Source organism: Dipteris shenzhenensis, chromosome 18, assembly GCF_047967505.1.
Source record: "Dipteris shenzhenensis isolate YYH24624 ecotype China chromosome 18, Dip_SZ_1.0, whole genome shotgun sequence".
Taxonomy (NCBI): domain Eukaryota; kingdom Viridiplantae; phylum Streptophyta; class Polypodiopsida; order Gleicheniales; family Dipteridaceae; genus Dipteris; species Dipteris shenzhenensis.
The window spans coordinates 22,374,276-22,391,428 of record NC_141613.1 but is presented as its reverse complement, the minus strand read 5'-3'; the positions used below and the strand labels follow the sequence as shown (position 1 = coordinate 22,391,428).

General features: G+C 40.8%; 1 protein-coding gene across 1 annotated transcript in view; it reads left to right on the top strand.

The window, feature by feature from the left end:
- The window catches only part of LOC147890955 (DExH-box ATP-dependent RNA helicase DExH3-like), a 40,197-nt gene extending 32,129 nt beyond the window's left edge, over window positions 1–8,068 (top strand). Inside the window, exon 19 of the mRNA XM_087389841.1 lies at window positions 6,835–8,068. Coding sequence (XP_087245967.1) covers window positions 6,835–7,206 — 372 coding nt within the window. The 3' untranslated portion in view covers window positions 7,207–8,068. The remainder of the gene's footprint in view (window positions 1–6,834) is intronic.
- The last annotated feature ends 9,085 nt before the right edge of the window (window positions 8,069–17,153 follow it).

The window sequence follows — 17,153 nt, the reverse complement described above, 5'->3', positions numbered from 1 at the left end:
TATACACGAGCAGGGCACCCTTATCCAGGGGCTCAAACACGACATCACACAGCTTCGAGAGGAGCTCGGGACCCTAAGAGCAGCGCCTGAAGGGAGCCCAGTCACAGAGATGGAGGCACAGGTAGCCACGATACAGTCGGCTATAGCAGAGACGACTAGATGGGTGGATGTGGCGAAACGGGAGCCCGCAAAGGCAACTGTTTCAGCCGCCATACAGGAGCAGCAGCAGAGGGCTTCGAAGGCCATCAACATCCGAATACGAGGGATCATGCGAGACAGCACCAGCACCACGACGACGCCCATGGAGGAGGCGATCACCTTTGTGACCACCACCATGGGGGTCCTCGACCACGGCGTAGAGGGAGCATGGCATGTTGGGAGAGACCCCAACCGAGAGCAGTCCCTAGTCATCCCTTCAGAGATTCACATGCTCGATTAGCGACACTCCGACGTCGAGCTGCACTACGAGAGCATTCTACCCTATCCATAGATGAGGATTTGACACCACTACAGATTGAGGAGCTTTTTTCCTCATCTCTTGGGTGATGCATAGGCAATCATCTTTCATTTGATACCCATCTTTCAGGGAATAGTGACTGGTGGATTGCCCCTCTTGCATTTGCTGTAAAATCTCACCAAAATCTGCATCACTAGCATATTGCTCCCTCATGCCTTCCAGGTCTTGATGATAAGCAATAGTCACATTATTGACCTGGGGTCTTCGGGACAAGGCATCTGCCACTCTGTTCCGAATTCCTGGGGTATGGACAATCTGAAAATGATACATTGACAGCATGTTTGCCCATTTCGTATGCTTCTTGGAAAGCTTGGTCTGAGTCAAAAAGTATCTCAGACTTTGGTGATCTGTTTTAACAGTAAAATCTGCACCCAAAAGATAGTGCTTCCATGTATGGATGGCATGAATTACAGCCAATAACTCTTTCTCATAGATTCCCAGATATCTTTCTGCATCACGCAATCTTCGGCTCTCGTAGGCTACTACATGTTCATTCTGATGTAATGCAGCCCCAACACACTCTCCACAAGCATCGCAATCAACATCAAAAGGTTGATAAAGATCCGGGACTACAAGAATAGGCTCTGTAGTGAACTTCTCCTTGAGTGTATTGAATGCTTTCTTCTGTGATATTCCCCATGTGAAGGCTGCATTTTTCTTAATAAGGTCATGTAATGGAGTTGCGATATCAGCGAAATGCCTGATAAACCTTCTGTAGTAAGAACACAGGCCTAGGAAACTTTGAACTTCATGCACAATTTTCAGCTCTGGCCATTCCTGAATGGCACGGATCTTTGCTGGATCCATCTGTATCCCATTCTTGGATATTATATGCCCCAGATAATGGATTTCTTCCAAGAAGAATTCACTTTTCTTGCTGTTTACATAGAGCTGATGATTTCTCAGCTCTTGAAACACTATAGCAAGATGTTCCCTGTGCTCTTCCTCTGTCTTTGAAAAGACTAGGATATCATCAAAGAAAGTGCCCGTGAAATGCCTGTACTTTCGGAAGATGCGATCCATCATTCTATTGAATGTGGCTGGAGCATTTGTCAACCCAAAAGGCATCACTAAGACCCGAATGTAGTGCGGAATCAGCACATCATCAATGCGCGGAATGGAATCTATTCTTGATGGTCATTTTGTTCAGTGCGCGGTAATCGACGCACATACGGAATGAACCATCTTTCTTCTGTACTAGCAGTACAGGGGAACAAAAAGGAGACGAGCTGGGCTGAATCAACCCTTTGGACAGCAAGTCCTGTACCTGAGCCATAATCTCCTCTCTCTCAGTCGCACTGACTCTATAAGGGGGTCTGTTTGGTGGTTCACTACTAGGCATTAACTCTATCTGATGATCTTCTGGTCTCTCTGGGGGTAACTCCCCTGGCAAAGCATCGAAAAAGCAATCTTTAAAGTTTATAAGAAACTGAAACTTATCTTTGTCTGCATCATTCATTTCAGCATGCATATCATTCTTTTTTCTTTTACAAAAACCATGTACGTGGAAATTGCAGACTTTATTGCTTTACCACATGTAACATCAGATACAATGGGGATAGTCTCTCCTTTATTCCTGGCAACTAAACGCTGATTTTTCCCCCTATGCACAAACTCCAGCACTCTTTCAGGAAGAGTCAACTTAACTGCCTTGCGATGAAACCAAGGCATTCCCAAGACTACATCATGATGTTTCAGTGGAGAAATGAAGAAGTCTTCCTAAGAGTTCATTTTAGATGCTCTAGAGGAGGATAAAAGAAGAAACAGTAAAGCCCTAAATGTTTTAGTCCGAGGTCTCACAGTAGGAGATACTTCTATGGCAGATGCAAATGCTTTGTTCACTAAAATGGGTGTGAACGTGACATGTGAGACAGCTTGGAGAGTTGGCAAGCCCGATGCACCCACAAGGCCACTTGTGATGAAGCTTCGAACAGCCATGAAAGACCCTCATGAGCACGAGGGTGACCTTGAAAGGAACCCGGATCTACTTGAACGATGACCTCACCCTCCTACAACAGGAACACTCGAGGGAACGTATGGTACACATCATTGCAGCTATAGAAGCAGGGAAATGGGCTGCATACAAGGATGTGAGGGTGATCATCCGAGAGAGAGGAGATCAGGACCAGGGCGAGAAGGAAGAAAAGGAAGAGAAAGAAGAGGTTGAATTATGACGGTGTCGGGCCAATGGGACACAAAGTGGACTGAGGATTGCAGTGTGGAATTGCAATGGCACACTCTGGTCTGATCCAGGTGGTTTCTCGGAGACCTACATTGACAGAGACATGGTCTTCTATAGTGAGACACATGAGAGCCCTAGAGAGGACTGCCCACTGTGGCAGTATATACATGGGAGTCATCTCATAGAAAGGAGACAAGGAGAGACACTGGTGTGCAGGGCTCGGGGGGGAGTGGCTATTCTCTTTAGATCATACATGAGACCTCTCATATCAGTGGCACGGAGAGAGGAGCATGCACGACACATGTGGATACGAGTCCAACTTCCAGATGCACGACTAATTCTCATAGCGGTGTATTATTCCCCCCAAGATACTTCATCCTATGCATGTGAGGTCACCACAGAGGGGCACAGCCCCCATATGAGTCGATTTAGGATGATATCACTGAATTCTCCAGTGCAGGGGGACATCCTCCTTCTTGGTGACTTCAATGCATGCACAGGGAACAGGTAGGTGGGCCTACTGGACTTCGCATCCGATTCCCTCATAGTACTAGAATTAGATTCAGCTGAGCTCGGGATAGTGAGACACTCTGCAGTTGCACCACAGGTGAAAGAGTATGGATGATATCTACTTGAGCTAGGGGGGCTGTCCATGATTTGATCATTTACAATGGTCTATAGAGATGGCCATCATTTGGTGGTCTCACTTGTTTCCTGCATGGCGGAGGGACAAGCACAATGGACTACCTATTGGATCCCTTGGCCTTTATCTCACGGATATACGACTTTATAGTGCCCCCTCCCCCACTTGGTGCTGATCACTCGTACTTAGCCTTTTGTATCTCTACCACTATGCCAGTCACAGGGAGGGTCCCCCCCACGCCCACTCATGTACAGGTTCACTTTGATCGTGCCCTGGACCCCGTCTATGTGAGCAACTTGGTGAAGGGGCTTCCAGTCCTACTACTTGGAGATGATGTAGACCTCGCCCACGCCTCCAACACCCTTGCCACAATAGTCATGGACGCAACCATCAGGTCTTTGGATGGTTAACCTTGGGAAGACCAAGGTCATGATCTTCAACACCTCTTACATAGTGCTTCACCGACATAGATTTACATACTTGAGTCAGCCAGTGGAGATTGTGCAATCCTGGACATACTTGGGTGTAGTTTTCATAGGGCCAATTTTCACAATGACCGACGCAGCTAGAGCACGACTCACACGAGGGCACGATGCTTTGGCCTGACTAGAGTGATAGTGCTTCCAGGCGCACTTCCAAGATCCACCGACAAAGTGTTGACTTTTCGACACTCTAGTGAGGCCGTCTGCCATATATGCGGCACCTTTTTGGGGGTGTGATCTTTCAGTAGAAGAATGGAGGAGATTTGAGTGGCTACTGGTGATTATGGGCTCAAGGATGATTCAGAGTAAGCCCTTGGTCCCCCATCAAATAGTATAGGCAGAGTTTTCCATGACCCCTCTCCAGGTTGATGCCATTTTGCAGACAGTGACTTTCCTCCGTAGAGTTTGGGACCTACCTTGCAAGAGACGTCCGAGGTTGGCACTAGAGTCCTCCATACGACTAGCAGAGAGTGGGGTAGGTAGAGCATGGTTTGCACGCATCACCGCATGGTTTTCCAGTCACGGCATTTAGATGGATCCGCTTTTCTTGTTTCAATATAGCATGGATGCACCGCCCGAGTTGATCCCATGGGATGAGATTAACCGAATCATACGGTTAGATCTCCTCTAGCTCCACACATCTCGCACTTTGGGGGGGATAAGGAGTTCCCCACCAAGACCTAGCTCTACTATGACCATTTTCTGAGAGTATTGCAGGATTGGCTCATCATCAGACCTCAGTATCTCGAGGACAGAGGAGTCTCACACGCGCTAAGGATTGCCATCGGACAGATGCGGGTCTCATCCCATCAACTGAGGATCGAGGCAGGCAGAGCTGCAGGCATACCCATAGAGCAGCGGACTTGCAGGTTGTGCAGGATGGGGGCGGTCGAGACAAAGGAGCACTTTCTAAGTGTCTGCCGAGCCTACTATGAGATTCGAGGGCGTTACCACTGCGTTCTTTAGGAGGGACACGACTTTGGTCCACTCTCACGACTGATCCACTTCTAGGACTAGGTCTGTATTAGGCTCTACCTGATGGAGATGCGATGACACAGGGAGACACTACTATGAAATATCAGAGAGCAACATAATGGGACCACCGCACCACAAGATACTGAGGTAGACCAAGCGCAAAGACAGGTCACGGAATTCTATGCATTTGACTCAGCTCCAGGGCACTCTGGGATAGAGGAGGAGGAGCTAGCCGACATGAGAGATATATGGATTAGTGGAGAGAGCCGACACATGACTGCTAGACGAGGGACACAGAGATCGTAAACGACGCGATAGGAGATCAGAGCACACCTGATGGAGATGTGATGACATAGGGAGACGCTACTATGACATATCAAAGAGCAACAAGATGGGACCACCTCACCACAGGCTACTGAGGTAGACGGAGCGCATAGACAGGTCACGGATTTCTATGCATTTGACTCAGCTCCAGGGCACTCTTGGGTAGAGGAGTAGCTAGCCGACATGAGAGAGATATGGATCGGTGGAGAGAGCCGACACAGGATTGCTAGATGAGGGACACAGACCGTACACGACACGAGAAGCGACCAGAGCACACACGATAGTGGTTCACGACCTATTTTAGCTCTCCTGAGGGGAGATCAACCAAGACGAGGTGTCACCCTTGACATAGCCCATCGGATCCAGAGATCGAGGAGACCACGTCCTCCACCACCACGGGAGACAGCCCGCCAGATGCAGATACGTGAGCTCTTTGCATCTCATCAGAGAGCCACCATGGAGCCTGGATACATGGAGCCGGTCCATGCACTTGGGACTCTAGCTTTGGGCACTTGATATACTCATGCCACCCTCATGCTATCTTGCTACCTTTTAGCTATTTTGTACTAGTATAGCATTTTAGTACTCAGCAAGGGTCTTAGCGAGCCCTTTTGCCTTGGCCCACAATATTCTGTAGGAGTTACTTGATTTTGTACTTTGTCCGATAGGCCTGCGAGGCCTCCCGCGGATGTTAATATATCTTTCTTTCTTTCTTTGTCATTATATCACAAAAAGCAGTCCCTAAAAAAGGGACAGCGAGTTACAAGCATCAGAACATATCATTATATAACAACGCCAAACACACGCACGCACACATGCACGCCTCCCGCAACCCTCATACATGTACACTTATATGCGTGTGCGCACATACATATATACATACACGTATACTTACACATAAACATACTTTTTTTGTAAGTAGTAGTATTCCATTTTGAAGAATGTACATTCACAGATATCCCAAAGTGGAACAGCCACTACACAAAAACTAAAAGCAGCAGTTAAACACTTCTAAGTTTGAGGAAGGTCTCCAAGATACACATACATACGCATACATACACATACACATACACATACACATACACATACACATACACATACATACATATATGTGCGTATGTGTGTGTGTGTGTGTGAAATGGCCCTTTTTCTGTTTAAAATTTTGAAGTCTTTTTACAGAAAAAGTAAAAAACTTTAGTGTGTTTATGGGCGGCCCTAGGTATTGTCATATGGTATGGATTAGATGATCTCATTATTTGCTATTCATCTTTGTATATGGCTGGTGTGTTGCTTGACTCCTCTGACCTCGATACTCTTGTTTATTGTTATGTTAGTTTTTTCTAGAGTCTGTACTCTACACATCTATATAAAATCTGCACAGTTACATATTTATGTATAGTTTTATAAAATACATTTCTATAGTATTTTGTTTTTTACTCTTTAAACACACGTGTCTTAACTGTCTGAATAACCTTTGTAGATATGTAAATACATAGCTATAAATGTGTGACTGTGTGTGTGTGCGCGCCCGTTTGTGTGTGCAGTGTCCCTTGTACTGAGGTATGGTTTTCTCTTTTCCCTTGATTATCCACTTTTCCTTCCCCTAAATTTGTTGCCCCTCCCTGTAATATGGTTATAGCTGAGATGGTGGCTCTGAGAGAGAGAGAGAGAGAGAGAGTTGGCATTAATCTTGATGTTTTTCCCCCGAAAGATGGAGGACCCAAAGGTGGACATCTATAAGGATGGGGGTTATCTAATTGATGCTGTGTTGACACTTATTAATGGAGATAAAAATGAAGGAGCTTTTGCGTTTGTAAGACCTCAAAAGATTATTGAGAAGGCAGCCATCAGTAAAAGTAGCAATGATGTCAAGCTTACACTCCACAACTGGCTTCAAAAGCAAGGCCAGGAATCACCAAGTTATAAAGTGCAAGGGCCAAAGAAGAATTTGTTTCAAGCTCGGGTGAAGGCCAGAAATCAGTATTTTATTGGAAAGCCAGCCACAAGTAAGAAGCAGGCAGAAAGGAATGCAGCTGCAGAAGCACTGGAAAGGCTGAACAGTGAGTGTGTTCCAATGAGATAGGATCACGTGTCTCAGAAATTTTTTTCAGAAACGAATGGCGACACGAAGAGTGATGAATTATTACCAAAACCAATTTGTTGCCTGCAGATGGGTGTCCACCAGTCAAACAGGTAACTGGTCATGCATTTGCAGATACCTCTTGCAGTATGCCCTGCCAAGCAACTTTATTATTGCAAGAAATCTTCAAAGCTGAGCTCTCGGTTGCAGCATTGTCAGGAGCGTGGCAATGGTTGGATGGAAGAGTTGTGTTAAGAGAGAAAATTTCTGTGGTTGACTGAAAAGAGCACGGAAAATGATTTCTTAAGGTAATGAAGTGGGTACATGTCGCAAGTGAGGCATTGGAGACTGCTGTGGTGTCTGAGCATCCTATGGAAATGTTTGTATTAGTAATTTTGATACCCGCTGTTATAAGCCGTTGACTTGGAGATCCGATTCTAAGATGGAGAGTGCCCCATGTGACTGGCTTACAGTGTGTTCTACATTGGAATTTACGAGTCAATCAAGTAACAGTCTGAAACAACTCTGCTCGATCGAACCATCCTCTTATAAGACGTGCAGTACCACCTGCTGATCTCTAACATATCGACCATGGGAAGTTGAGCTGAGCGTTATGAGCTAGATGACTAATTATTGTAACGTAAGTTCTCTTATTAAAGGTTATAAGTTAACTTTTGTACAACTCGATTGAATGGGTCCATGAAAAGTGTTGGCCATTCAATAGTCAGTTAGAAGTTCATCTAATTATCATATTACACATTGGACCTTTTGAGGCCTCTCTAGACTGCTCAAATAATTTATGAGCTTTCATGGGTCCTTGATGTATTGGCCATTTATTATTGATTTAAATTTTTGGTCCTAGTAAGATACTTCCAACATAAAATGCAGATGATTCTGAAAGTTACTCCATTCTCATGCCTTCTTGGAGGGAAAGTTACTTCATTATCATGCTGCCTTGGGGGCCTAGCAATATGTGAATACAATATTTTTTTCCTCATTTATAAATCATGAAAGGTTTGAGTCAAATCTAATAGAAGCCGCATCAAAAGTTTCTTGTTTTAATTAGATGCATCTTTACTATTTGTGTTGGAACATGTGCTCAGATGGATGCATAGTCATGATGAAACCCACTTCATGTAAAGATCGAAACTTGTTCCATGCTTTGAAACCTTTCATCGCTAATGAAATTAGTTTGAAATTTCAAGGTGGAAAGATATCTTTTGAACTTGCTATGCAGACTTTATGAACCAGGCAAGCAGAGAACCAGCAATCCAAAATTTGCAAATTCTAGAATCTAAACAGCTTGAAGTCATTGTGGACTATGTATGAGGAAGAAGATGGGCTAATGTCTTAAGAGTATAAACTTGTCCATTTTACACGTTGCCTAAGCAATTAGACCTTGTTTTACATTGTCGTTGGATACCTGATATGTATTGGGTATGTTTTTATAAATTTTGGACCAAAAAATACGAGGTCAATTTTATCTTGTATACCTTGCATTGTCCTTGTATACTTGGTATAGATTGGGTATATTTTTACAAAATTTGGACCCAAAAAAACGAGGTCGATTTAGATGTTTCGAAATGTTTTGTGTGTGTCCATAGGAATATCAGTAGCTTTGCAATCACTATATTTTCATTTGTAAAATACTTCTAAGAGTAAGCTTGTTATGAAATGCTTATATCTTTCTCATCCTCCCTCCAATTTACTTCCATGCCCAAAAAGTGCTAGACTTATCCCAAGTTCTTCATCCTAAAGACTGCTTGGAATCCATCTTGGATTCAACACTTGAGACAGCTATACGAGGTCAATTTATGTCTTGTATACCTTGCATTGTCCTTGTATACTTGGTATAGATTGGGTATATTTTTACAAATTTTGGACCCAAAAAAAACGAGGTCAACTTAGATGTTTTGAAATGTTTTATGTGAGTATGGATGGGTGTCCATAGGAATATCAGTAGCTTTGCAATCACTATATTTTAATTTGTAAAATACTTCTAAGAGTATGCTTATCATGAAATGCTTACATCTTTCTCATCCTCCCTCCAATGTACTTCTGTGCCCAGAAAGTGCTAGACTTTTCCCAAGTTCATCCTGAAGACTGCTTGGAATCCATGTTGGATTCAACACTTGAGATAGCTATTGAGAAAAACACTACGTTCCAAGGAATCCAAGTGTGAGACCAAGTATTTGGGACATTATATCCCAAGCTTTGAATATCTATGGATCTTGATAAAGTAAGGCCATATTCATCTCACTAACTTCGAGCAATTGCATATATTCTTAATGTATCATGACTCTACCATGATTCATTAAAGATTATGCTAAACTATTGAGAAGAAACCAAAGAAAAAGTTTTGAAAAGCTTTAAGTGGCTGTAGGTTTTACTCCAGTGTTGAAAGTAGTGGATCCCAAGGAACCATTCATTTTTTAGATGGATGCTAGTAATTTTGTAGTAGGTGGTGCTTTTACAAATTGGTCAACCAGTGGCATTTAGGTCTCTTGATTTACATAAAAGATACAGGTCTCTTGATTTAGATTGCCATTTCCATGAATGCAAATCCAACAATGACATCTATATAAATGATAAGTTGTCTCTTCACTTGTTGCCATGGACTCTTCATATATTCGAGCCTTTGAGAAGTTGAAAACAAGGAGACGACTAACAAGTATGCATTTTTGTGATTTGTTTGACATCAAAGGAGCTATTGTATTGCATGCTTCTATTCAACATAAATTGGCAAACGATTTTAAATATATTTATTTATATAGAAAAATGAGTAGCAATTGAATGACCGAAGACAATCATATTTAATAATTTTGTTTAATGAACATAGTAAACCAAAAAAGAATTACAATATCCACTACAACTTGGAGAGGAACTCTCACTTCAACCAAGTTCCTATGACCTATAACTTGATGTACATTACACAATGAAAAGGTTAAATTTCATTTTATCTACACACTAGCATATACATGTAAACAATCCCATTGGGAAGGTTGATCCTAATTGTTGAAATCACCCCAATAGTATATTTTTATCTCAAGGTTAGAAACCATAAACTCCTCCCCATGGATTTCATATTCATGTAATCATGTGCATTTTTTACGTGATTTTTGTATGAATATCATTTTTATGAAATGATGGATGCAATCATGGGTAAACATTCTGATTTTTAAAAGCTTGCTCACTACCACTGGAAATATGTGCAATACCACCAATAAAAATTTATTTAACTATCGGTAACATTCTGAATAGCAATGGTCCAAATCTTAATAACACTATATTGGGCAAGAACTATTATAATATTAATGGCTACCATGATCAAAAATAATACTAAACCATGCAACTATATAAAGATCTTGTCAGTCCTTTCTATTGCTTTGGATTGTAAGAAAATACAATTTTTGCATGTAATATAGACAACAAGATCTTTGTAGATAGGAGTGAGAGACACTATGGAGGATAAAACTACAAGCGAATGGGTGCAATAGCTGGCAGCCACTTCCCCATTGTGTCCTTTGGTGAAGATGCTTTGATGGTGTGCAGATGCTTTGATGGTGTGCTAGAAATAGTAGAGGACGAAGCTTGAATGCTAGGCAAATGCAAGATCAAGAGCAATTAATTTCAATAGTTTACACGGGCTATCATTTTATAGCCGGTGTTGGGAGGTTGGTTGGTGCCCAGTTGGTGGCCGACCTTAGGTTGATGGCTGACTTAACCAGTGCCCCAAATTAAGGAACCATACCCTCATACCTTTGACCATCAAGCCATGTCCACTATCTAAAATAGAACCTACCGCATTTTGGTCCTACTCAATGCCTTCTCCTTGTAAAGGGAGGCTTACAAATATCGTTATTCAATACCTGTGTAGTTGCATGAGAGTGGATCATTGATTTTTAGCATGAATTGCAAAAAAAATTCCAAACCAAAGTAAAAGAACATTCTAAAGCATCTTTGAAGAAGCCTCCAACTTAAAAAGCCATGTATCCAAAGTTGGTAATCCCTTCCCTAAGATTGCTTCCAAGATTGCCCACATTCAATCGACTTGGAGCTTCAATGGCCAAATTGGGTGCGTATGTTCACTGCCAACTTTGAAACTAGAGCTTTAGTGGTCAAATTTTAACCACAATTTACTTTGCATCCTATGAACTCATAGCTCTTGACCTAGAGTTTAAGGTATACACCTAATCCACTCTCAACTACAAAGGGAAGGGCAAGCAGGTTTTGTGTGATCCTACATTTATGATTGTACCTAGTTTGGATGTAAGACCTTGACTAAGAATTCTCAATTCGACCCTAAAGCTCCCCTCTAGAAGCTGCATTCAAGTCTCCCAAATCTAAAATCGACTACTCAAAAGTCTAGATTCAGAAGAAAATCAACTAGGCCTAGTACCCGAGTCATATATGAGAATCTTGATGAGAACCCATGGATGGAATCATTCAACTTCAATTGAATGGAAATATGGTCAAGAGCAAGTCCCCTTTACTTGAAATCACGTCTTGCCTACTCATAGGATGCCCAAGCATTAGTATGAAAGGAAAGATCTATCACATTTTCAACCATATAGTCATCAGTGGCCTAGCTTAATTGCAAGTATCCATGACTATGCTATCAGCCACCATGATGTTGTGCCTAAACATTGAACCAAAGGATTGGGACTCTTATTCCACCTTGATTGCCCACCATGGATCTAACAACAATTCAGCAAAGTTGTCCACAGATCGGCATCTTAATTGAAGGATATGTAATTAGAGATGTGGTAGTGGATGCTAGCTCGGTTGTCAATGTGATAAACCTTGAGACATTAGTGAAGCTTGGGTTGAAGCTATCCAATCAAGCTCTCTAAGCATTGAGGATGATGAACAATTAGAGTGTCACAATCAAAGGCATGCTAACTCAATTTTTGCAATTGAAGGTTTTCATACTTTAACTCATTTCCATTCGTATGGAAGGAGGATGAGCTCAGTATTCAGTCCTCCTCGAAAGGCCATGGATCATCTTGGTAGAATTTTAGTAGACATCCCCACCAAAAACCTCATCCTAGGTTGTGAAAATTAATGAATTGTCCTAAATGCTTATCTAGACATGATAGGGTCGGCAAAAGCCAATGGATCCAATTCAACCGGTAACAAAGAGGGAGACGAGAAAAGTTCTTAGACCTCCTCCACTAAGTCTAGACTTGATGATGTCAATCAAATCTTTTAGGAGAAAAGAACCAAAGGTCCGAGATGCAGTCCAAATCATAAATTCTAGGATAGATGAAGACCCCAAGAACATTTATGAGGCTTGGGACTCTGCCATGTAGGACCATATAATAAACCTGTGCACTAGATTCCATGATGTTTGGTGTTCCTGTATTGAGACCTCAAATAGGTCCACCCAATGAAGGTGGGGCATTAGATTGCCCCACCAAACCAATCTAACAACCATGTCGATGGCTATTAGACACAGTATAAGGAGTTTGCTATGCAAAAAATAATAAACTCTATAAAGATGACATAATCTTCTTAGCTATATCAATGTGGTGCTCTCCAATGGTCATCATTCCAAGAAAAGATCTATAATAGTCCAAGTCTATGTGGACTACTAGGTATAAACAAGGTAACTATCCTTAGATTCATATCCATAGCCTTTTATGTAACACTCTTGGTTCATATAAAATTTTCATCAATGATGTGTTTAAACAACTCCACTTAGAGGATCTCAATGATTTTTTTAGAAAAGTTTCATTAGTAATTTGTTTAGGAACCTCCTCTCAGAGGATCTCAAGGTCTTCATTGATGATTTTACTCTAGATATCTCTGTAACCCCTCATGTAGAGAAGCTGAGGATTCTCTTTCTAAACTGTTGAACATGCTCCATTGCTATGAATCCAATGAGGTGCATGTTTGGAGTGCCTTATAGGGTATTGTTGGGGCATGTTATAAGCTACAAGGGAATCATTGACATTAGATGCAATTGAACCTATTGTAAGATCATAAAGGAACTCCACTTTAAGAAGGACTTATGACCATAATTGTAAATAGAAATCATGAGATGTCCCAATAGCATGGCTACCAAATGCTAAAATGACATGAAGGAATGTTGTTGGACAAACTGATAGTCATGTATGGCCTATGCAAAACAATCATGAATGAATGCTCAACACTGTCATTCCACAATTTGCTCTATGGCAAATCCTAATAATAAATGGAACGATTGAACTCTTGCTAAGGAATGATCTACTCATATGAAAGCATGGTAATAAATGAATCCAAGTATGATGCACTATGGCATAACTGAGGTCTCGAGGACTAATCTGCTAGTCACAACTTATGAAGGCTCAGTTCATAAACGATGCATTGCAGCATGAACCTTTGGAATTTAATGGAGATGAAAGAGCCTCATGTTGATGGCTTATTTTCATATTGCATGGTTAAAATGTGGAGACTCATCCCTATAATCAAAAGTAATCTCATATTAATTAAGATGGAAGGGCATCATACTAACTGCATCCTACTCCATGAAATCATGTGATGGTTGTATGTGATGGTTGTACATCACTAAAATCAGTCTATGCTGATGTAGATGGAAGAGCTGCATGATAAGGGATTGACCTACAAATTTGCATGGTCGTTGAACTCCTACTATGTATTTTTCATCATCTCCTAGGGTAGTGGATGGAGTTGGTTCCATGCACACATATGGCTGAACATCTTAGAAATAATCATCCTAAGTAGATGTAGATGCTAAAAGGAGGGTATTGTGATGACTTCATGTGTGTCGTAGAGTTGACCAACCTATACCCTTTGGCACATCTCCTTCCAAAGTTCCTCTTTCCACTAGTACAAAATTATTCAGCTATCAGTAATGTGCTAAATATTGATGGTAAAAATTCTTAATATTGTCAATAAATTTAAAAATATTGATAGTAAATTGGGTAAGAAATGATACAGTTCCGATGGTAGTACTAGTATAACCAACAATGATACTATTGATAGAACTATATAAGGATTTTTTTCTACTACTTAGATTTGAAAGGTAATTTTCTTCTCTAATCTAAGATCACCCTATAGTCTAGCCTAGGGAGTGGTTTTTGGGCTCCTTTTCTCATAAGGAAAGGGTCTAGATGTGACTGATTCTTAGTTGTAGTGCCTAGGATCTCCTAATCTAAATAGCCTAGCCTAGGGAGTGGTTTTTTGGTTCCTTTGCTCATAAGGAAAGGGTCTAGATGTGATTAATTCTTAGTTGTAGTGCCTAGGATCTCTTAAAGGTTTTTGTTTTTCTTTTTTTCCCATTTTCTTGCATGTCTCTTACATTTATAAAATGAATGTTGCATTCATGAGCTTTTGCATTCTTTGAGACATGTCCACCATCATGCATGCACTTTTGCATTCATGTCTCATGCATGTTTCATACATGTTTCATATGTCATGCATGCATGAAATCGTGTTTATATGTCATTGTGTGTTAGAATTACCTTGTCTAATAAATGCGTAATGCACATTGGGAATGCACATTGGGTATGGTAGCTGAGCATCATGGAAGACATCCATTAAATACAAATTTGTAGGCCACAAGCTGGACTAACACATGGATCTTATGGCTTGCCATATGTAAATAAAAGGCAATTTGCAAACTTTCAAAAACTTGTCCTATGAGATGAAGTCAAGTTTTAGTTAGTTAGCTTTAAGGGAAATTCTAGTGCGATGTTAATAAAAGCTCAATGCAAGCTAGTTAAGTAGATGCTTTGAGAGTAACCGCTAAAGCAAATATATAATATGTTGAGAAACAAACCAATAAAAAGTAGTGATAGGTTGGAGAATTTGAAGACCAAGGTTGTAGAGGAAACAACGGGGTTTCTAGATATAGATTCTCAAACAATGAGATTATCAATATATGGAATGAGAACCTAATAGCATCACCTTGGGTTGGTTGAATTGTACATTGGTAATGTCATGACATAGGTTTTGGGAAGAATGTGTTGCAATACTATGATTTACTATACTGATGTCAAGACATCACAAAGGGAATGGTGGAATTCAATATGGGCTGAGCATAAGAGTTAAGTACTATGATCTGACAAGACACCCCTCAAGGTTGAGAGTTGTCAGAAGGAATCTACATTAAATTTTAAGATGGTTGAGGGGAGGACTAGCAAGTTGAGAAAGTCGTCAATCTAACCTTGAAAGGGAATGTGCAAGGAGATGAAGCATAGAAGCTACATCAATGGGTACTCACATAAAAAATGTGACTTTTGTGACATTCATCACAAAGATGGAGATCCACGTCACTAAAAAGAGAAGGATATTTGTATCATTAAAAAGATTGGATTTGGGCTTGTAGATGACAAGTCCCTAAGTAGACAGTGTTTCCCTATCCTCGTTTGAGTTATTGCTATGACTTGAGAGGAGCCCATATGGACCATCACACCATTCCTCAATGGTCTTTATTTTTTTCTCATGTTGTTCATCCTTCAGGAATTATATGGATAGGTCATTGAAGGGAGTTCTAGAGATGAGAGCAAAGGTGAAAGGCAAGCTAGAAGACATCAATCATAGGGGACACGGTATAGAGGATCAACTTTTGCACCAATATGCACAATTTGATCCATGCTCTACTCTTTGGATTAGCATGTGTGCACAAGGCTCAATGGTTCCACATACACTTGCACCTTAGGAAATATCCTATTAGATTTTACAACAAATGTTACATGTCCAATTAGACGCATTCATTGGGGAATGGTGCAAGACATTTCTAAGGACCACAAGACAGCCCTTAGGAAGTTGAAACAAAAATATGTGGAGACCAAGGATGATTGGGTAGATTGGTTGTTCAAGCACAAGCAAGACCATGCTCCAAAACATTGGCTTCCACTAGAGTCATGCACTTTTACAATATGAGGCAAATGTAGTGTGTAATCTAACTTTGCACACTCATTTAGATTCCCTAAAATGGTGCAGAGTTTCTTCACTGCACACAAAAACTTCAAAAGTGGTGCATGCTTGGTTGGCCAAATCTCTTTTAGATTCCATTGCATAAAATATAGGTGACAAGATGATGGCAAACAACCTTGGAAGAGAGAAACCATCAATTAGAGACTCACAATATGTAATTGCCAATCATGTAGCCCATTGAAATGATGGTTTTGCACTAAATCTTGTGGATTGACGTCTCCATTTGTAACCATGAGTCATGATGTAATATAATCCATTTTTTGGCCCACCTTGATTCGAGAAAATGTGATGTATTCCATTATAACACATGACATATCTTGCATCATATTACATGTGAGAATTTGTAAAAAATTAAATTTCATGCACCACATATTGTCTAATATTGGAGGTTTGAAACATCATGCACTTGGGTCTTATGCATTCTATAAAACTTGAAATATTATGCATGTAATAACTTATAAAAAATAAAAGTTATATGTGATATGGTTTATAAATATGAATTGACTATATCAGTGTATTTGGATATATGTATGCAGAACATTTTGTATTCTTTGTCAATTTCACTCAAATATATCACAAATACTTGACTACTACATCCCATGAAATGCTAGTGCATAGTCTCCTTCTCGCTCAATAATGTGTTTTAAGATGGGAGAGCCAAAAGAGCGGGTAAGAGATGAGAGGAGACATAGGAGGAAGAGAAACAAAATCAAAACTCCATGTCCAATATAAGCACTTGGAGTGGATTGCTCGTGCACCTCCATAACATTTTCCAAAGATGATCTGGTGCACATCAAAGTGGGACTAGTGTCCACAGAAAGGACATTAGAAATTCGAGGCCTAAGGAGGTGTTGAGGATTCATATCAACATCATGTGTTTAATATTGTGCATAGCACTAACACATAGAGTGCTAAAAAGGAAAGGGTTAAAAACCCTAACCCTCAAGGGGTTTGTATATATTCATCATGTTCAACTAAATCTAGTGTACAATTAGTCATTTGTGGTG